At 37.7% G+C, this 23,390-nt stretch overlaps 1 protein-coding gene across 1 annotated transcript in view; it reads left to right on the top strand.

The window, feature by feature from the left end:
* KAT6A (lysine acetyltransferase 6A) overlaps positions 1 to 23,039 on the top strand; it is a 95,772-nt gene extending 72,733 nt beyond the window's left edge. The window contains exons 11-18 of the mRNA XM_019649239.1: positions 5,561 to 5,747; positions 7,179 to 7,340; positions 8,454 to 8,547; positions 10,652 to 10,883; positions 11,591 to 11,798; positions 12,911 to 13,513; positions 17,133 to 17,448; positions 18,949 to 23,039. Of these exons, the coding sequence (XP_019504784.1) occupies positions 5,561 to 5,747; positions 7,179 to 7,340; positions 8,454 to 8,547; positions 10,652 to 10,883; positions 11,591 to 11,798; positions 12,911 to 13,513; positions 17,133 to 17,448; positions 18,949 to 21,602 (4,456 nt within the window). The 3' untranslated portion in view covers positions 21,603 to 23,039. The remainder of the gene's footprint in view (positions 1 to 5,560; positions 5,748 to 7,178; positions 7,341 to 8,453; positions 8,548 to 10,651; positions 10,884 to 11,590; positions 11,799 to 12,910; positions 13,514 to 17,132; positions 17,449 to 18,948) is intronic.
* The last annotated feature ends 351 nt before the right edge of the window (positions 23,040 to 23,390 follow it).

Here is a 23,390-nt window from a genome sequence, read left to right as displayed (position 1 = left end):
TTACAACATTATTGATTATATTCCCTAGACTGTCTTTTTCTATCCCTGAGGCCATATTGTAGTTACCAATTTGTATTGTCTCATCACTTCCCCTTCTCCTTCATCCCCACCCCCTCCCAACTAGCAACCCTCAGTTTTTCCTCTGTGTCTCTTGAGACTATCTCCATCCACATCTCCCATCCATTCAGTTCCTACCTTCTGTTTTTAAATTCATAGAACTCCATCCAACACTAGATGAGATCTTAGAGATGTTTTAGTCCATTTCATCTTTTTACATTTGAGGAAACTGATGGGTTTTAAATGTTCATAATAGCAGCATATGTAATCCTAGTTGGCTTTAGATTTTTTTTTCCTGTAACGTGTCCAAAAGCTGCTGTTTAAAATTTGAAACCCGACACATGATCAGAATGAAAGGGAAATAGTTTTTTTTTAAGACAAATTTGCCTTCATACATCACACTAAAAATTGAGAGAGAGATTCTTATACTTAACTATGAAGTTTCACTGATTAGCCTTTTATCTAAATTTTTGTAATTTACCAAACTTAATGAAAGGTTTGTTTTCCCAGGAATAATTGGACAAATGTTATAAAGTTATATATAATAGCTTGGGTTTCCAGATATTAAAGTTGATCACTCATCGTCTTTTTGGGATGAGCCAGTGTGCTTAGTAAAGCCAAATTGGTTTCATGACTCAACTCTGACATTTATAAGCTGTGTAACTTAGAAATTACCCAACAACTCTGTATCTCAGTTTCTTCATCTATAAAATGGGGATGGTGATAGTACTGACCTCATAGTGTTTGTTGAAAACATTACGTGGGTTAAAACATGTAAATCACTTAGAAAACGGTAAGTGCTCATAATGTCAGTTATTATTTTTTTTCCTTTAGGATTTAAATTAAAAGAGTTGAAAAATAGGACTTGGTCAAAAAAGTTAAACACTGGTTTATCATTTGAAGTACAGCAGTCACATTAAAGCTCTCTTTAATCTATAAATTATACTCATGCCACAGTTTCCCATTTAGCAGGTCATTGTAAGAAATAATAGTTACGGTGCTCGGGTTAAACACATGTTCAGAGTACTCATTGTATGACTTTTTACATACCTAGTAACACTACTTTTCCAAAATATTAGCAAAAATAATTATAGCATTAATTCATTTAGTGCTTTACAATATTCTGAGTGCTTTAAAATGGTTTATTTCCAGGAAGTTGGGAATAGGCCAGTATATTTGTTAAAAAACCTACAACTCAGTATTTTTTTACTTTTTCTTTTCATATAAATTAATAACTTGGTTACCTAGTTTCCAAGTCTAGCAGAAATAGAAAAATAGGAGTGAGAATGTTATTACAGACACAGACCTGAGTGACAAAAAAAAAGAGAAAGCAAAACTCCTAGGAAACTAACACACAAGCTCATGAAACACAGCAGTTGAGAGCCATTTATTATAGGGTCAGTTAGCCCTAAACACTGTGGTAGGTCTTTAAAGCAGCATTCTATTTATATCATGGAATAACAATCTGAATTTATTAAAAGAAGATTATATTTGTATACTTGATACACATAAAATAACATGTTAAAAGAGGGCAGGAAATTCTTCAGCTACCTATAGAACTCATATATTCAAAGCAGTTTACTCTTCAGGAGTTCTGGATAGCCAAGAAAATACATGATCAAGAGGAAATATGCCAAGGAGTTAATTTCTTCATCAGATTTGAAATAAAATATTACCTTTTTTTTCTTTTTTTTTTTAGTGAGCTCATTGCAAGCTATGCATATTACAAGAGTGCTCAGCTTAGAAAAGAAAGTTTTTTCAATGTGTGTATCAACTGTTCCAGGGAGTGTAGTACAGGTAGATTGAAACCACAGGCACCTTGTCTCTTCTGCTCAGAAAGAGGAGATGAAGTCAGTTGACTCAGAAATGGAAATAGCCTCAGCACTTACTTTTCAAGAGAATGATAAGAATGGGACCATGAGGCTCTTGTCTTTAAGATATTAAAAGGCTTCATTAAATATGTTGCATTTTGTTCTGATGATCGCCACTGGAATCCAGTTTCTTAATCAGATTTGAGGGAGTTGGTAACCAGTGAAGGAATAAACATTGCTAGCAGAAAAATTTAAAAATATAATAGGAATCAAAATAGAAAGCAGCAGTAGGATAGGAGCTCTGAAATTTATCAACTTTAAGTAGAATTTTAGATGTTTTCTGTACATATTTTTGTTCTCATTGTATAGGTTTCCCTGAATTTTCCATCAGAAAGTAATTCTGTAATTTAATAAGTTCTTTAATAATTGCGACTTTTTTCTATCTGTGTATTCATAATTCTCTCAGTTACATTAAAAAAAACTACATGTATCTATTTAAATGAATTTTGGCTGTTTTACTTCTGAGTTCTTTTAAACTTGCGTTAACTCAAATGTTTAGAGATCTTATGTTTTCCAAATAATCTATATTCTTACTTTATTAATGACTTATTTATTGTTGTGTTAAATTACTTCTGAACTATTTTTTTATTATTAAAGGTTTTAAACACTTTAAAAAATATTCCAAATGCCAAAGCATGTAAAAATAGGACAATTAGAGCAAAGAAAGAAAGAAAAAGAAAGGAAGGAAGGAAGGGCCACAAGAGAAAAAATATTTTGGGAAGTGGGGTTATGCATTCCCTCCCATAGTACCCGACATTTAGGTGTGCATTATGTATTAAGTAATCTTGTATACCTCACTTAAAAAAAAAAACAACAAAAAAAAAACGAAATGGAACAACAGTGAAGCAATAGCACTACTTCTTTTGGAGCAGTATGAATAAGTCGCAGACATTGGAGAGTATAAACCAGAGTTTTAACCCTAAGTTTCTCCTACAGAGCCATGTGATGCTCACACATGGCAGACAGGTTCTTAGAGAGCCCTACTCTGCCATTCAAAACATGACGTAGATGGGCTGAAGTCAAGACGAACTGTGATCATGGGATAGCCTCTATTCCTCAGCTGTTCAGAGTTTAGCTTCATAATAACCTCTTTGCTATGAGATCATATTGAGATCCTAACGAGATGGATTCTCATATAATTGAGTAGCTTAGGAAGTTTCCTCAACCGTTTGATGCTGTTCCTAACTTGATTTGATGCATAGATTATGTATAGCCCCAGTTACTGAAAAACAAAATCCTTAAGTCTTTGGATGACCATTAAATAAGCAAAATGGATGAAAGGAGAATAACAATATTCATAGTACTAATCATAAATAATAGCAACTGTAGTTACCATTTATTGAGCTTGGTACTGTATTAAACAGCTCTGGATTAATTCTGGGAGATAGATATTACTATCTTTGTTTAAAGACCAGGATCCAGCAAACGTATTCAAGACCATACAGTTTAAAGTGGCAGAACCAGGATTTACTCCCACTTTTCTCTTACCACATAGCCATAACCTTTAGCCACTGTGCTTGCACTACTCCGTATAGCATCTGTGTCTAGATGGATTTTACATGGTTTGTACCATTATCTTTGATTGAAGTAATATTTTTTGTCATTTTTATTATTGTATTAAAATTTTACTACAAGTTGACATAGTTTGAAGGCCATACAAACTGCTACTATCTTGGGCCATGTTCAAAGGCCAAGAATGAATTTCTTGGAAGAATATTTGCATCATTGTAGAAGTAAGGGAAGCAAAGCTTTTAGAGCACACATAGCTGCAGCCCAGTCCTGACTTCACAGGCAGGGTGTCCACATAATGGCTGACTTTAGAATAAAGTCAATGTGTGGAGGCTGCACCCCATGATGCAGTTGATAAGAGCGACCTTACATCTATTTGATAGTCAAGTTCTGGGTGCTGTCAGGAAGAAGATGACAAAAAGCAGCACCCAGCAGGATCCTTTAGGGCTAGGAGTATTCATAATCACACTTTATTTCATGTGATCTAATGGTCTTTCTAGACAATGTATTTTTTTCAATGAGAGAACTACAGCCATTTGTACTGTTACTAGAGAAAAAATTTGTTTTTCCAGGAGTTTTTATCAGATGATTCCCTTTAGACTAGCAATGTCATCCCAGTGGGCTTGGTTATAATAAAGTAAGAGGCTTTTAAAATGTTTTCAGCAAGAATGAATTGGAATAAAGTAGATCTTGATGCTTGCTTTTACTTTATTATTTTTCATATAATAAGGTTTGCTGAAGTTCTGTGCATGTGTGTCAATAAAATGCCATATATCTTGCTAGTCCAAAGAAATAGTGTGAACTCACAATTTACCTGATAAGACTTGGCAGTAATTTTCTCAGAGATTTCATTTCTTCTGATATTTTCTTGAACAACTTGCTTACTACTAGAGCTTAAAAAAATTATGCCTGCTCCCATAGACCGTAGGTAATAAATTGTGCTTTATTTTCATATCTCTTTTTTTTTTTTTTTTAAAGATTTTTATTGGGGAATTGGGGGGATGGGAACAGTGCTGGGGAATTGGGGAAAGGGGAACAGACAAGTTGCTGTCGTTTTGTTCTTCAATCTCGTTGTGGAGGACGTTGCTTCACTGGCCCAAGTTGGCACCATCATTGCGCTCTTCTCTGGTGAGGCAGATCAGTCGCCGGCTTCTGGACGGCCGCTCACTGCGGCTGCTGGCCGCTCACGCTGGCTGCTGGCCACACACAGTAGCCCATGGCAACCCACTGCTACAGGGGCTGCAGCCCACGCCGTCGCCGGCGACTCATGGCAGCCCAGCTCCAGGTTGAGCTGTTGTTCAGCATCTTAGCTGTAGAGGGCAGTGTCACTGGCCCTCATATGTGGGATCCGAACCGGGGCCCTCTGGCATCCCAAGCGAGTTCTTAACCATCGCGCCACTTGGCCGGCCCTCATATCTCTTTACTGAGACCTAAAAGTTGAATTGGATGCTTTTAAAGTTGGCATTTATATTTACCATAATCTGGAAGGTTTAGTGGTATTTAACCAGAGGGAAAACCAGAATTTCGGGGGTGGAAGGAAGGAGGTACACTGTAGTAAGTCCTAACTTGAAAAAAAACATATTCAATACTATAACTTTATACTTAAAAAGATATACAAAATCTGCTTTTATAATACCCACTATATGTCCACTTCACTCAGCACTCTACCTAGTATACCTAGCACAGGGCCTGATACAGGTAAGTATTCAGCAAATGTTTATTTTCTGATATTAATGAATAAATGATCAAATAAAAGAAGAAAATATATATCTTGACAAAATCTTCACTTATTGGTGTGTTCTGAAATTAGACTATTTTCTGCTTATTGGGAGGTATCAAGGAGGAGAGAATGTGAGATTTTTGTATCTGTCAAATGGGTAACTTTAAAAAAGACTGCAAGTATTAGTCTAACAGGAAGAACATGGAATTGGGTGTCTAGATTTCTCACCCTTGCCCTATTGCTGTGAGTTAGTTATTGGATACTGTTATCCAAATTAGTTCTGTCTTTAGTTTTGTTTTTTTTTCCTTCCTTTCTTTCATTTGATTAGTGGGAGAATGATACATCCTTTGCCTTTTTACCTGTGTAGTAGTGAGAGTCAAAAAAGAGTTGTGAAACTTTAAAGTCTTTTAAAATATAAAGTCCTGCCTTTTTTGTTTATTTTTCACAGGCTGCCGAAATTGTATCTTTGTGAATTCTGTCTAAAATATATGAAAAGTAGAACTATTCTACAGCAGCACATGAAGAAATGTGGTTGGTTCCATCCTCCAGCCAATGAGATTTACAGAAAGAATAACATATCTGTTTTTGAGGTAAAGTAGATGTTTAGTAGTTATTTTCGTATACATTTCAAATATAGTGCCGCCTATACTGTATCTAATTGTGCAACTTGATTTTTTTTTTAATGTTATTTTACTGCTGTTCACTCACTCATATAGCAGATAGTTCTGCTGTATGAGAAGCAGAATTAGGCCAATGCAGATGGTACCAAGTTCATAAGCTTGATCTCAGAATAAATTATTCTGTATTTCATTAAATCAGAGATATCAATTATAATATATCTTATTATTTTATGTACCATTAAGAAGGAAAAAGTACTGCTAATATGATTTAAGGACTCCATTTGATTATAAGATGCCGACTGATTTTATATATGTTTAGAGGTGATTAAATTGTGTCTTAGAATCTATGAACTATGGTGTTTAAATGAAAAGATTTCTATTGCTCTATTTAAAGGAATATTTTGAAGAGGTATATATAAGTAGCTGCAGTAAATCTTAATATATTCTCCTGACTTCATCATGATATGACTTATGCTATGTATATGTAATTCTTCTGTGTTATTAGTAGTGGTTTTTAATTTCTTGATCCTCAGTTCTGTGGTTTGATTGCTAAGTATTAATTGAGTATCTGCCATGTGTTCAGTTCTGTTTATTACTAGAATTTACATCACTAGAATGATGATAGAATTTCAGATTGTCAGGATCTACTCAGTCTCTCACTTTCTTGATCTTCTCTAAGTATTTTATTTGAGGAATAGAGGAGCTTTTCACCTTGGGAGGAGGGGGAAGGATGTGGTATATAGTACTGTTTCAGAATACCTAAGAGCAAATTGCTTCTCAACTTAAGCATTTATTAGTGTGTGTTTTAAAAGAAGTAGTATTAAATTACACAAATTGTTGAGGAAGTTTCGGTCTTGAAATCTCAGTGTCTTGGGGTCTAATGTGGGCTCCATTGGCATTTTCATAAAAGATAAAGCTCCAGCAACCCCAAGAACTCAGGGGTGTCAGGAGCAACGGTAGCCTGCTGCTCCCGATCTGGGCAACCCGAGTCCAAGAAATATCTCATTTGTCAGGTTGTTACCTAGGGAACCTGCTTGGTGCTTCTGACAATAGCTAATACTCCCTCAGGAAACTTTATTTGGAGGTAAATCATGGCAGTCAGACTACATTGCTTCTGGCTGCTGCACAGATTAGATTATAGTTGTACTTTGTTTTATTTACAAATGTATTTTATAAGCAGTATTTAGATCTTTTGTTATATTAAATACTTTCAAAAATGAATCAGATCAGCTTGCCATCTGAAGCATTCCTGCATTCAATCTTATTATAAAAACAAAAAGTGGTATTTTCAATTTGGCCATCACCTCCTTGCTTTGTTGAGCACAGTATTTTGTAACTGATGTGTATTATTCTGGAACTAAAGAGATATTCTGCTGACTGTTTTGTTCTATTTTCCTCTAGGTTGATGGGAATGTGAGTACCATTTATTGTCAGAACCTGTGTCTCTTGGCAAAGTTGTTTCTTGACCACAAAACACTCTATTATGACGTGGAGCCATTTCTTTTTTATGTACTAACACAGAACGATGTCAAGGGCTGCCACCTTGTTGGCTACTTTTCTAAGGTAAATATAGCAGCTAAAAGTTTGTTTGAATCCATATGTAAACCTGAAACAATTTTTGCTGACTCTCACTAGGAGACACTACTGGCACAGCACCTTCTGCGTGCCACCCAGTGTTTTAGAAAGGGAAATAGAGGGAACGTTCAGAAACATCCCAGGTGCTAGAAGATGCCTAGTAACATTCAGCAGGCTCTACACACTCTCCTAGGAACATGAACTGCTGGCTATCCTCAAGAGGAAAAGTTTTTAAATTACTCCTATTCCCATGGTGATAATAGACAGAGCTTGTGAAATAAACACAGTCATTACCTCTCTTGAGTACTTTCTCAATTTATCTTCTCTTATTTGAATTTTAGGCATAGAAATAAGAATAAGAAGCCATTTTTATTAAAGGATATTTTTCTCCTTCCTTTAATCTTCCATTCTCTCGGGGAGAAAAAAAGTTGTCTTTTTGTCATCAAACAACATAAAAGATGTCCTTTTATTTGCACAAGCTCTTGGTAAAATCTAAGTGCATAAAATAGTTAAGTGGAAAGTTTTATAAGCATTAGCTTTATAAGCATTCTGTTACTAGGCTATTTCAGTAGTTAAATGTAATTTAAAATATATTGCCTTATCTAGAAAAATGTATTTGTACCCAACCAACACTTTGGAACTATTTTTTGTAAAGTTAGATACAGCTTATAGGGAGGTGGAACTGCCCTGTGTAGGACCAGAGAAGGAAATAAAAGAAACTTTGAAATAGTTGATGATGAATCTTCCCACTTCTAGAGTGCCACATTGACTCATCATTTGTGGCTTCGCAATTGACTGGGACTCAGATTCCTCTGCTCATCTTAGGCATTGACATACTGTTTCTGAGTTGCAGATGGTGTTGGATGGCATCATTTTATTTTATAATTTTACTCTCCTGGGATAGTTGCTTTGTTGGTAATGGCAGTGACTTAACATTGTCCTGTCTCCCAGTGGGGTGTTTTTTTTCTTGATGTACATTGTCATTCCCAAAGGACCAGGGCTGTGGTTTTGACTGTTAGTCTTTGTTTCTTAATAATTAACATTACTATTCAGTTTTACCAGCCTGTTGTTTTAAAACTTGGCTTCTATTTTCTCCTCCAGGAAAAGCACTGCCAACAGAAATACAACGTTTCCTGTATAATGATTCTTCCCCAATACCAGCGTAAGGGCTATGGCAGGTTTCTCATCGATTTCAGTAAGGATTATAACATAATTTTTCATCTCTTCTTCCTATGGATTATATAGTATTTTAATGATTTGAAGAGTATTTATTGGTTGTTGTACTGCTGTATGGAACTTTAAAACCTAGAGTCATTTTTTTGTTTCTTTTGCTTGGACATTAAATATTTTTAAATAGCCAGTATTGAATACCAACTTCTATGTGATCTAAGCAAATACCTTTAAATTGCAACTGTCAGTTTACAGTGGAACTTAGTTTAATGTAATAATTCTCACAATAATGCTAAAAACATTGTATAACTACTTAAATTAGTACTAATAAAGAAGCAAAGCACCTGCCCAATTTTTGTTACTCACAATGTGTGCATTGTTTTTTAGTAACAGACTCTACCTAGTGGTTAAAAATATGCAGTGCACCTTTAAAAATCTTAAAAGAAAGCACGATACAGTAAATAATTAAATCTGAGTCAAATATTGAAAGCTAATGGTTCTAAAAAGGTCATTGTGGAACTTGCATTTTGTTTTACACATTGTAATCCTGCTTAGAAAGTAATGTATGTTCGCAATAAATTTTATATTGATTATAAAATAGTGATATTTGAGGGAATATTTTCTCAGATATTGCTAAAAATAATAATATTTAAAAGAATATATTCAGAAACAATGGTTTAAACCAAGGATTTTGAGACAGACAATCCTTCTAAATGTCAGATAATTATATTGCTAGTGATAACAAGTTAATTGTCATATGGACCAGTGAACCTTATTCTACTTGGCCCTAGACAATACTTCTGATCTTGGAAATATGTGCCATTGGTGAATATGTACATTAATTGGTCTTTTTGGATTAGTAGCAAGAGGGTGGAACTCGGATTATTTCCTTTACTATCAATATATTGTTTTGAGAGAGTACTCATAACTGGACATGTTATGCCATTAAGTGACATAATTAGGGGAAAATATTTTATTATGCTGATTAGTCTTTTTTTTTGAGATATACAAAGATCAATCTGTATAGTTACAGTATTTTTTCATTTACTTTTTTTAATGTGTATTTTCCCACATAACCATTCTTAGATTTTTTTTAAGTTTTCTTTAATGACTATATACAACATTTTTTCTGCCATCCCCATTTTCGATACTTTTCCTTAGAATTTATGCCTTTCTTTTCCTGTTCTTGAGAGTCATGCACTAGACAAGAGAACAAAGTAATACCACCATATGCTCACAGTGACACCCACATGCTTACCAAGAATTAGGGTGGTGATACGTAATTGTGAGGAGAGCTTTGGTTGAAGTGAGAAATTGTCATCTAATTCACTCACAGAAGAACCACAATCTTTTTTTTTTTTTTTTTTTTTAATTCAAAGAACAACCACAAATCTTAATAGATAAGATTACACAAACACTAAGGCATTCTTCTGCATTATTCAATTCAGGTATAGCTGTTGCCATCTAGTGGTCCAAGTGAAACATGCAAGCGTGGTTTTCTACCATAGTATATTTTATTGGGTTGTCGGAAAAGTCATGACGTATTTTCTGTTTTTCATTGCAAAAATGCATCATGACTTTTCCAACAACCTAATACATTAAAAATGGAAAGCATTATTTCCTTAATCTTAGTGCAGCCTCTTAGTAGGAAGTACAAATTTTTAACAGTTTGAATATTTTAACAATATGATTCATATTAACTATAGGGAAAGTAATACTAACTGTATGTTCCATGTTTATAAATTATGTAATCTTCCTGCAAATTTGTTTTCAAGTAATTTTGCAATTTTTTTTCTTGAAGAAATTTACCTTTTTCTTAAAAAATGTTTTAATTATTATTTTTTAATTAGTTTCAGGTGTACAACACGGTGCAATAATCATATTTTTTTACCCCTCAAAGTGACAACCCTCTTCCCCCAATCCACCACTTCACTCCCCGCCATATCATACATATCTATTACAATTTCATTGACTCTACTCCCACACTATAAACTCCACATAAGAAATTTACCTTTGAAATTATTATTGCCTACAATACTTAGATTGGTTGTGGAAGAGGGGATTATGGTTTCGGTAAATTCGCCTTGTTTAGGTTCTCTGACATATTTGTGATTTGGGGGTTTCTTTAGGTTATTTGTTATCAAAGCGTGAAGGCCAAGCAGGGTCTCCAGAGAAACCATTATCCGATCTAGGTCGTCTTTCTTACATGGCTTATTGGAAAAGTGTAATATTGGAGTGCCTTTATCACCAAAATGACAAGCAAATCAGCATTAAAAAGTTGAGTAAATTGACTGGAATCTGCCCTCAAGACATTACTTCCACACTCCACCACCTAAGAATGCTGGACTTTCGTAGTGACCAGTGAGTATCACATCCCTTTGTTTACCTTCGAAGGATGATTGGTGGAAGTTTTTGGATCAGGCAGCCAAATTATTGATGGAAGAGCATAAATAAACTAATATAAATGGTATAGTTGGTGATCCTTAGACATAATTTTCCTTTCTATGATATTTGGTACTGTTGACAATGTATATTTTTTTAACTGTCTTTTGTGGTCTTCCTCCTAACCTTGAACCTAAGCTATTGAGTCTTTTATTTGCTAATATTAGAATTGATTCAACCCTAGAAACAATGTCAAGTAAAATATACCCATGCTTTATTTCTATTTACATGGTGCAAAATGAAATATAGGACAAAAGGAAGAGCTCACCCTTATCTCAAGTGGTTGGGAAAAGGTCACAAAGAAAGGAGGCATTTGATCTAGAACTATAGAGAGTAGGAGATAGAGTGCAGGAAAGGAGCAGAAATTCCAGAGGTGGGAAGTATGAGACAATAAATGGTTAAAATAACTTCATCCACTGCTATAATTGAGTTTGAAGTATTTATCTAACTTCATATTTCTTAGCTATCTCATATGATGGCATATTTCTGTATTTCATCTTCCCAGGCTTGCTATTTGTGAAGCATTTATCATCATCTCCAGGGTTTTCTGGGAGTTATAGCTCCATATTCATTGTTAGGTACTCCTTGTACGTCGGTGATTGCTATAAACTTTTCTCTGGTTCCAGATTTGTGATTATCCGCCGGGAAAAACTTATTCAGGATCATATGGCGAAACTTCAGCTGAATTTGCGACCTGTAGATGTAGATCCAGAGTGTTTGCGCTGGACTCCTGTCATAGTCTCCAATTCTGTTGTCTCAGAGGAGGAAGAAGAGGAGGCTGAGGAAGGAGAAAACGAAGAGCCGCAGTGCCAGGAAAGAGAACTAGAGACAAGTGTAAGGACATGAGTGTTTGTGATAACATAGTATGATATCTCAAACCAATATAGAAAATTCACATTAAAATTTCAGAGTTTATTTTAATAATAGACATTTCAGAAGACTGGATTTTGTTAATTTATTTGTACGTTTTTAAGCCTTGGATCACTAGGATACCTTCACATTTGTTATAATGTGTTACTTGTGACTAAATATTGCTTACCAGAGTGCCAATAAGCAACTAAACTTTAAGCTGTGTAGTCTGAATTGAATCTAAATCTGACCATTGTTAAAAATGAAATGAAGATACATTTTTCCTTAAATCATTAAGGAATAATGTAAACATGTATGTTTTCTAAAAGAGTGCTAAATAGTTCAGTAGATACACAAATGTCTTTAGCCATTAAAGGGTTAAAGCCATTAAAGAGAGAGACTGTACTACATTATATAGTTTTGAATATTTTTCTACAGTGATGCATACCTTTTTTTTAAGCAGTATTTTTACCTTTAAAAATCTGTCCTCCTTTGATAAACATAAAGCTTCATGCCCCTGTTTAATTTTCAAAATGAAATTAAATACTCAGAATAAAAATAAATCAAAATAATTATAGAAATTTTTTTTCATTATTTTCAAATACCCCCTTTCTGTTGCACATGCCCCAGAGCCCATTTCCTCCTCTCTGTTTATAAATTTTTATTTCTGAGAAATGTCATAAACTATCTCATTTAACATATAGAAGAAAAATAATATTCACTTTATTGAAGATGGTATTGCATAATGACTAAGAGCACTAACTAGCTCTAGGGTCAGACTGCCTGGATTCATATCCCAGCTTCTTCATTTGCTATTGCATGACCTGGGGCAAGTTACTTAAATCTTTTGTGCTTCAGTTACCTCATTTGTAAAATGGGCATATAATTATAATACTTCATAAAATTGTGAAGATTAAATGAATACCTATACAACATTTAAAACAGTGTTTGACACATAAGAAATAGTCATGTTAGCTATGAAATAATAATTTTCTTTTTTAAAGCTCTGTTTTCTTAGTGTTTAAAATGTCAGAATAGGTGATATAACCAAGTAAGACTGAAAAATTAACCAGCATGGTTTTATTTCCTAAAATCAGGTGGGAAAGTCTACATCTCGGGAAAACAAAGAACAAAATTCTTATTCTTCAATAGAAAGTGAAAAGAAACCAGAAGTTATAGCACCAGCTAGTTCTACACGTTTGAACAAACAGGTTCTTCCCCGTGATAGTCTTCCTGCAAATAATCAGCCATCTCGGAGAGGCCGCTGGGGGAGGAAGAACAGAAAAACCCAGGAACGTTTTGGTGATAAAGATTCTAAACTGCTCTTGGAAGAGACATCAGCTCCTCAGGAACAATATGGAGAATGTGAGGAAAAATCAGAAACCTCCCAAGAGCAATACACTGAAAGTGAGGAGCAGTTGGCAGCCTGTCAGGAGCAGCCAAGCCAGGATGGGAAGCCAGACATTCCCAAAAGAAGACTGAGTGAGGGGGTTGACCTATGGCGTGCACAGCTAAAGAAAAGCCCTGAGTCTCTGAAGTGTAGGCTACCAGAAGGCAATGATAGATTGGCCCGTCGCTATAGTGATGGTGACAGGGCTCTCCTCAGGGGCTTCAGTGAGAGCAGCGAGGAGGAAGAGGAGCCCGAGAGTCCTCGATCCACCTCACCACCAATTCTTACAAAGCCCACATTGAAGCGAAAGGTAAAGCATTTCTTTGATGTAGTCTTTTCTTCCTCCAGTTGCAGCGTATTGTATACATTTGTTCTGTCCTAGAGTTCTGAAAGAGTAAGTATAGAAACTACTACTGTGTTATTTTTATTTATTTTTAATTTTTTTTTTTTTTATATAGCTGAGCCATCCTGCTGCCTGTTGGCAGCTCAGCGGCAGCTCAGCTCGGGCCGGGCATCGAACCGCTGTTGCTCAGAGCTCCCACTCTTGAGTGAGCGCTTAACCAACTGAGCCACTCGGCTGGCCCTGTGTTATTTTTTAAACTTTAAGCCTCAGTCTACTATTCCCAGTGAACACTTAAAATGTGTATATGATTTCTTTGATTCATGGGAATTAACTTAGAATTCATAAGCTTATTTAAGAGCTGACAGAGTGTACTTCAGCCTGCTGGTTTGATGTTTAAATCATGACTTTTAGGGATTTTTGAAACATTTTAAAAGTGTGTACAGGTTAGAACTGTTCATATTAGAAAAGGACAGGAAAGGATTACACAGTTCCATGGAAAGCAGACATATATTGTGGTGCTCAGAGTGAAACCATTCATGTTACCTTGAGCGGTACTATTTGCCCTGTACTCACTCTCTCTTCTTTATTCCTCCAGCAGTTTAACTTAACCTTGTTTTAAAAATATTTTCTAAACTGTATTTCATCATTGTTCAAAGTTTGATTGATAGCCAGTTTGTTAATAAATGCTGTGTGATGATGATAGTGAATTCTGTTAAATTGCGTATGAGAAATATCCCAGGCTCTGGAGTGAACTTGAAGCATTGTTACAAGCTAGCCAGACTGAAGTATGTTGGCTTTCTGGATGAGCCACCCTGTAGTCGTGGGGTGACAGCTTTAATCCAAAGCAATGAAATCGTTCCTTTCCTTGGCAGACCCTTAAAAAAAAGGTAGGGCTATTTATAAAATAATATAAGCTCTTATTTTATATACAGTTTTAGATTTATAGGATTATTACAAAGAAAGTACAGAATGTTCCTGTATTCCCCACATCCAGGTTCCCCTTTTATTAACCTCTCAGGTTAGTATGGCACATTTGTCACAAATACTGAACCAATATATTGATACATTATTAACTAGAGTCTATACTTTATTCAGATTTCCTCAGTTCTTCCTAAAGTCCTTTTTCTGTTCCAGGATCCCATCCATCATACCACGTTATATTTACTAGTCATGTCTCCTTAGGCTTCTCTTGGTTGTAATAGTGTCTTAGACTCCTTGTTTTTGATGAACTTGAAAGTTTTGAGACTGTCTCTCATGATATTAGATGGGGTAATGTTTTTTGAGAAGAAGACCACAGAGGTAAAGTGCCATTCTCTTCACATCATGTAAAGGGTATCTACCATCAGTATATATCTATATACCAAATACAAAGGTATTTAGTATTAATATGACTTTTCACTGTTGATAGTAACCCCAATCACGTGACTTGAGGTTGTATTTCTCAGGTTACTCCACTGCAAAGTTACTCCTTTTCCCACCCTTTCCATACTGTACTCTTTGGAAGGAAATCACTGTCCACAGTCCACACTTAAGACAGAAAGAGTGATACTCTCCTCCTTAAATGCAGAATACTTACGTTTATTTAGAATCCTGTTGGGATATTTATTCATTCTCCTCCATCTATTTATTTATTCAAGCATCTATGTCGGTATGGGCTTGTAAATATTTACTTTATACTTTGAGTTATAATCCAGTACTTTTTTGGGGGGGGGTGGGGGGAGGGGAACAGCACTGGGGAATTGGGGGAAGGGAACAGATAAGTTGCTGTCGTTTTGTTCTTCAGTCTAGTTGTGGAGGACGTTGCTTCACTGGCCCAAGTTGGCACCNTTTTGTTCTTCAGTCTAGTTGTGGAGGACGTTGCTTCACTGGCCCAAGTTGGCACCACCATTGCGTTCTTCCCGGGTGAGGCACATCAGTCACCGGCTTCTGGACGGCCACTCACTGTGGCTGCTGGCCACTCACGCTGGCTGCCGGCTACATACGGTAGCCCATGGCAACCCACTGCCACAGGGACTGCAGCCTACGCCGTAGCCAGCGACTCACGACAGCCCAGCTCCAGGTTGAGCTGTTGTTCAGCATCTTAGCTGTAGAGGGCAGGGTCACTGGCCCTCATGTGGGATCCGAACCGGGGCCCTCTGGCGTCCCAAGCCAGCTCTTAACCATCACGCCACTTGGCCAGCCCTAATCCAATACTATTTTATTTAATTTGTTGTTCAAATTCTTCCAGCTCTGGCCATTAGGACCCCTTTCAGTTTTGCTCCTGTCCCTTTAACATACATGCCCTCATTGTGATGGTTTTTTGTTTTGTTTTGAGCACTTCCTTACTTTCTGGTACTACAAGATGTTCCAAGTTCATCTTGTATATTTCATACCCAATCCTAGAATCAATTATTTCTCCAAAGAACAAAGCCATGTTTAACCTAGTTTGAAAGTTATGTTTGCAAGTAGAAGGACTTGTAGATTTGAAGTAGAGAAAAATTGAACTCTTGGCTAACTCTATTATTCATTAGTGACAATGCAGACTATATCTTTGCCATCCTATGCTTAGATTGCCTATTTATAAAATAAAGTTATGCTATTTCTTTGTGTAAAAAAGGAATATTACAATAGGCTGTGAGATCATGTACAAAGTACTTTGAAGTTCTTGAAGAAATTCACTGACTGGGACTATATTTTACAACCATGTCTATGCTGACTGATTGTGTGACCTTAAGCCCTGTAACCTTTCTGGCCTCTATAGAATGAGGGGATCGGATTAAATCATTTCTGGTACATCATCTTTGTTTTGTGCTATTGTGTGATTTAGGGTATTAGATCAACCCTAGTACACAATTGTGCCTAATGTGCCAAGTTCCAGTAACAGATTTATTTTACTTTTGAAATGCTTCACTAACATCAAGTAAATACATATCGGCTCCCTATTTCTGCATTCCGATATAACTATATGGATAGGTCATGAAAATGGCATGCAGTTTTACTGACAGTTCTTAGACAAAGTGTTTTATTCCTTTTTTTTCTCTTGAGGAAAGAGAAGTTAAGGGTCTAGCCCAGCTGTTCTCAACCTTTCCCAGGGGTCGCCTAAGACCATCGGAAAACACATATTTTCTATGGTCTTAGGAACTGAGACACCACTCCTCTATCCGTCCCCAGGCCCGCATGCAGATACGCCCACATACGAGTACCCAGTGACTCCTGTGAAAGGGTCATTCGACCTCCAAAGGGGTCGCGACCCACAGGTCGAGAACCGCTGGTCTAGCCTATGTTTTATTTCTGTGTTGAAATAGGCAACTCCCTAGGATATTTAATTTAACTGAACTGTTAATAAGGGAATTATAATATCTGCTCTTTGGGCATAGCTGCCTATTTTACGAAGTTGTATTCAGTTATCCAACATCTTTGTATCTCTGATACATTATGTATGGTATCTTATTATAGTATTTTGAAATAATATTTAAAATGTCTTTTGGCAATTTAGCATTCTCGTTTGATATGTGCTAATTCTATTAGGTTTAAAACTATTAACCATGTAATTAATTAAAAATGATATGTTCATTACTGTAAATAAAATACTTTCTCTTTCATATAGAAACCAATTCTTCACCGAAGAAGGAGAGTCCGAAAGCGCAAACACCACAATAGCAGTGTGGTCACAGAAACTATTTCTGAGACTACAGAAGTATTAGATGAACCTTTTGAAGACTCTGACTCTGAGAGGCCGATGCCAAGATTAGAACCCACGTTTGAGATTGATGAAGAAGAAGAGGAAGAGGATGAAAATGAACTCTTCTCTAGAGGCTACTTCCGTCGTTTGTCCTCACAAGATGTTCTCAGGTGTCGATCTTCTTCTAAGAGGAAATCTAAAGATGAAGATGATGATGACGAAGAATCAGATGATGCTGATGGTATGTTTTTCAGAACTTTTGCTTATTGTAGTTTTATTGTCTTTAAAGATAGAGCAGTGATAGCTAAAACCCTTCAAAAAAAGGCTGAAAAATGAACACAACCTACTAGGCAAGTAAAGGATGACTTAGGAACCTCTAAAAAGTTGTATCAAGTATATTCACTCTTATTTTCTCATTTAGTTCTCTGTCCTTTTAAAATGCTTTTTTCTACTTGAGACCATCAACTTGAGACCTATTTTTGCCCTGCAGAAAATATCTTGCTGTTAGGAAATTATTCTTTTTTGCCTGATCCTTTTTTGTCCATTATCTGAATCTTTAGTGGGTGGATTAGACTTAGCATCAGGAAGATACTTAAGTAATAACCCTTTACCAGAATGTGCCCTCTGTAGACTTAGTCTGTTTTGCTAATTGTAGTATGCTGAGTGCTTAATATAGGCACTCAATAAATATATTAAATGAATAAGTGCTAAGAGTATGGTTCTTAAATTAGATCAGATTCATGTAAATTGGACTTGCTTCAAATCTGTTCAGGAATCCTTCCTAAATCATATCTCTAATGTGCCTTACTCAATTAGTAGTAAATTTCTAATAAAAATGGTAACAATGCCTCAAAATAGGTTAAATTTTATGGCATAGCTGAACATTCAATAATTTACTTTTAAAAAGCCTTGTTGTAATTTCCTCTCTAGAAATAAACAAACTGGGGCTCACATATGAGCTGGGTCATGCACTCATCATTTACATTCTCGCCTCAAGTTTTTGCCAGTGTATCATGCTGCCTGCATCTGCAGTGTTTGCCTTGCATGGGTCAAACTGAGCTTTTCCACTTTGCTGGGTGAATTAGAAGGAATCTAGTTGTCTACATGTAAACTTGTAGCTTTTATGTATTAACTAGTTGAGTCTTTTTTTTTTTCCTTTTAAAAACAAATTCACTCAATTTCAGACCTAGTGGATAACTTGCATTTTTTCCATTCTCATGTTTTTATATAGTAAACACTTTTAATAAAGTGATAATATGACTGTGTGTTTTTGCCTTATTTGAATGATTTTCCAGAGTTTTATTATGTTATATTTTGAGATACATAGCTAGGAAACTAAAAATGTATTTTGTAAATTTGGCACTGTAGTAAAATTCTAACTTGGATCATTGTAGACTAAAATAGTATCCTTCTAAGTTTCTGTTGAGCTGGACAAATTTTCTCTGTTACAGCCATTTCTGTAGTAACTTTCCAAAACCATACAGTTGGTGATGATAAGTCTGAACTGATTTTAACTAGTGGATGGTAACAGAATGATGACGAGCATTCTTTCATTGTTTACCATGTAACTTTAAAAGATATCACTAATTAAGTTTCACCTTTAGATTCTTAACTTGAAGATAAGAGTTTGTGATGATTTATGAAATCATTTCTGGTGTACATGCTAGTCTCAGAAAAGGGCACTGGAAAACATAAGATTCTGTAACCTATTTTTATTTATTTTTTTATCATTCCTGTACAGACACTCCTATCCTAAAGCCAGTATCTCTCTTGAGAAAATGTGACGTGAAGGATTCTCCACTTGAGCCAGATACATCCACACCTATGAAAAAGAAAAAGGGATGGCCCAAAGGCAAGAGCCGCAAACCAGTCCACTGGAAGAAAAGACCCGGTCGCAAACCGGGATTCAAGTTGAATCAGGAAATCATACCCATTTCTACTCAAGAATGCATTGTTGAGCCCATTGTCCCCATTCCTAAATCTGGACGTAAACCCAAAATTCAAGACAATGAAGAAACTGTTGAATCAAAAGAAGACTTGCCTTTAACTGAAGAAAGGAAGGAAGAGGAGGAGATGCACGTGGAAGCAGAAGAGGTTGAAGAGGGAGAAGAAGAAGATACAGCCAGCAGTGAGGTTAGAGCAGCTTCTCCAGTGGACAGCAGCAGCAGTCCCGAGATGGAAACGAAAGAGCCTGAGGGAGAGGAGGAAGAGGAGAAGCCCCGTGTCTCCGAAGAGCAGGAGCAGCCTGAGGACGAGCAGCAGGAACCGGGAGAGGAGGAGGCGGCCGTAGCGGCACGCCAGAATGAAGACCATGACGCAGATGATGAAGATGACGGCCACCTGGCACCTGCCAAGAAGAAGGAGCTAGAGGAGCCGCCCCTTAGAGATGATGTCAAGGAGGAGCCTGGTGGCCCAGAGGCTTTTTTAGATACGAGTATGCAGAACAGTCGGGAGAATATAAAGGATAAAGATGAAACAGAACCAGATTCTGAAGAGGAGCAGACTTCCCATGAAACATCCGTGGTGTCAGAACATATGCCAGGGTCTGAGGATGATCATGAAGATGAGCCCAACTCTAAAGAAGAATTAATTGAGTTAAAAGAGGAAGAAGAGATTCCTCACAGTGAACTGGACCTGGAAACCGTGCAAGCTGTGCAATCTTTGACTCAAGAAGAAAGCAATGAGCACGAGGGTGCCTACCAGGACTGTGAGGAGACGCTCGCAGCTTGTCAGACCCTGCAGAGTTACACCCAGGCTGATGAAGACCCTCAGCTGTCGATGGTTGAAGACTGCCATCCTTCAGAACACAATAGCCCAATATCTTCTGTTCAGTCTCATCCCAGCCAGTCAGTCCGTTCAGTCAGCAGTCCCAACGTGCCTGCCCTTGAAAGTGGTTACACCCAGATCAGCCCAGAACAAGGATCCCTGTCCGCACCCTCTATGCAGAACATGGAGACCAGCCCCATGATGGATGTGCCTTCCGTATCAGACCACTCTCAGCAGGTGGTGGACAGTGGCTTCAGCGACCTGGGCAGCATAGAGAGCACCACAGAGAACTATGAGAACCCTAGCAGTTACGATTCCACAATGGGCGGCAGCATTTGTGGGAATAACTCTTCCCAGAGCAGCTGCTCCTATGGTGGGCTGTCCTCCTCCAGCAGCCTCACCCAGAACAGTTGTGTCGTCACTCAGCAAATGGCAAACATGGGCAACAGCTGCAGCATGATGCCGCAGAACAGCGTCCAGCCTGCTGCCAACTGCAACATCAAGTCACCTCAGAGTTGTGTGGTGGAGAGGCCTCCCAGCAACCAGCAGCCCCCGCCGCCACCACCGCAGCAGCCGCAGCCGCAGCCACAGCCCGCCCCGCAGCAGCCGCCGGCACCGCAGCCACCGCCCCAGCAGCCACCGCAGCCACAGCCGCCGCCGCCGCCACCTCAGTCCCAGCAGCCTCAGCCCCCGCCCCCACCCCAGCAGCAGCCGCCACTGTCACAGTGCAGTATGAATAACAGTTTCACTCCAGCGCCCATGATCATGGAGATCCCAGAATCTGGAAGCACTGGGAACATCAGCATCTATGAGAGGATTCCAGGGGATTTCGGTGCCGGCAGCTACTCTCAGCCATCAGCCACCTTCAGTTTAGCCAAGCTGCAGCAGCTGACTAACACCATTATGGACCCTCATGCCATGCCTTATAGCCATTCTCCTGCCGTGACTTCCTATGCAACCAGTGTTTCTTTGTCTAATACAGGACTGGCTCAGCTAGCTCCATCTCATCCATTAGCTGGGACCCCTCAAGCACAAGCCACCATGACACCGCCCCCGAACTTGGCGTCCACCACCATGAACCTCACATCACCTCTGCTGCAGTGCAACATGTCTGCTACCAACATTGGCATTCCTCACACTCAGAGGTTGCAAGGGCAAATGCCAGTCAAGGGGCATATTTCCATCCGCTCCAAATCCGCACCGCTGCCCTCTGCGGCTGCTCACCAGCAGCAGCTGTATGGCCGCAGCCCACCAGCGGTTGCCATGCAAGCTGGCCCTCGTGCATTGGCTGTTCAGCGCGGCATGAACATGGGGGTTAATTTAATGCCAACCCCTGCCTATAATGTCAATTCCATGAATATGAACACCTTGAATGCCATGAACAGCTATCGAATGACACAGCCTATGATGAACAGCAGTTACCATAGTAACCCTGCCTACATGAACCAGACAGCACAGTATCCTATGCAGATGCAGATGGGGATGATGGGGAGCCAGGCCTATACCCAGCAGCCTATGCAGCCAAACCCTCATGGAAACATGATGTACACTGGCCCCTCCCATCACAGCTACATGAATGCTGCTGGTGTGCCCAAGCAGTCACTCAATGGACCTTACATGAGAAGATGAGCAAGCTGAACTTTCAATTAAAAACTTAAATATATATAAATAAAGGAACCTTTTATACTGACAAACCAGAGAAAAATGGACCTTTTTTTCCAGTTAAAATATTGCTGTAGATTTAGAGGAATTTTTCTTTGGTTTATTTTACTTTTTAGAAAACCTGGTCTTCTCTTTTGGGGGTTCATTTTGTTCTGGGTTTTGGTTTTCTTCACAATCTTGAACATTTTACAATAGAACTCATCTAAAAATGGATTTGGGGATAGGGGAAACATGCACAAAAATCTTTTCATAATTAAAAAGAGCCTTACTTTCTTTACACGCCACATGGACAGAATTTGTGTAAAAGTGAAATATCTTTATTTTATTTTAAGATGTATGTTTCCCCTCACTGTTTGCAGCTCCCAATGTTGTCATTTTTAAATGTTATATATACATCTCGAGGGTTAACCAGACCCTCTCCTCCAAACCCAACCTTTCATTTCCTACTTCATTCCAGCAGGAGGCACTTATGGGAGACTCGGACGGGGACATGGAGAACAACCCAAGCTCCTTAAACTTATTATTATTGTTAATATTATTATTATTATTATTATTAATAAAGTGAGGCAGGAAAATGCTTCTCCTTTTAAAATCCCCTCCACTCCCTACACACACACACCTCTTGAAACCTTTCCCCAAGAATGTTTCTTTATAGATGGACTTCATCGAAATGTTTGTCTTTCTTAAATCAAGTGTAATATAATTTTTTTTTTTTACTGTTCCCACTCAGCACTCAGAGACACAAAAATACTGTAAGTCTCAATTAACAGCAGAATCTCAGAGGAAAGCTGTTTGCAATCCTAATTTAGCCTTGGAGGAATAGAGATGATCAGTTAACAATCAAAAAGAGGAAACTAACCTCTTGTTTTTTACCACCTGGTGAATCAGCCATAACGCCCATATTCCATGCAGCCTCTTGTTTTTAGTATGTACGTTGAGATGCTAAGGGTCTTGATTTTTGAGCCTTTGACTCTGATTAAACTCAAGCAAGAGTCCCCAGTGATTAGCCTCTTACATTCTTACACAGTGTTGGTGGATGACTGTACATGTCAGTGATTTGAAAATACCTGACAAACCTTTGACACTGTTTTATGTTGGAAGAGAAGACACAAAATTTGTGTCATAAGGGAGATCATGGTGTGAGTTTTATAGCTACTTAAATGATACATACCTCTAGTCTTCATTTGTCTTTTGAGACCCTGAGTTCACCCCCTGTGAATCAGTGCACCAGCCCCTCTCCTGTGAGTGGCTAAAGAGAAGAGGGATAAACCAACCACCAGCATAGTAGGGCAAACCTGGACAGCAGGGTTTCAGCAGGCTCCTATGTTGTTCCCAGTTCCACTCTCTTTTCTCTTATGCAGCCAGTTTGCCCATTCTCTTCCTGTTACTTGCTCCAGGGATAGGTAAAAAATATTATATATATATATATATATATATATATATATATATATATATATATATATATATATATATTCCATCATTAGAGGATGGAAACTATTATACCACTTGGTATGTGCAGTCAAATATCCAAAAGGGGGAAGTACTGCTTAAAGAATTACCTGTAAGCATTAAATTCTCCTTTATTTGTACATTTTATATAGATAAATTTTTGAAGTGCTAATTAGGCATTAAATTTTTTCAAATGCACAGGTTTGTTGGTTTTTTTTAATACACTTTAATTGACTTTCTCAATTAAATGTGTTAGGTAGGAAAAAGCAGAATTCACATCGTACTCGATCAAGTCTGAGCATGTGC

Source organism: Hipposideros armiger, unplaced genomic scaffold (assembly GCF_001890085.2).
Source record: "Hipposideros armiger isolate ML-2016 unplaced genomic scaffold, ASM189008v1 scaffold_131, whole genome shotgun sequence".
Taxonomy (NCBI): domain Eukaryota; kingdom Metazoa; phylum Chordata; class Mammalia; order Chiroptera; family Hipposideridae; genus Hipposideros; species Hipposideros armiger.
The sequence above is the reverse complement of the archived record's forward strand: the minus strand, read 5'-3'. Positions and strand labels throughout refer to the sequence as shown.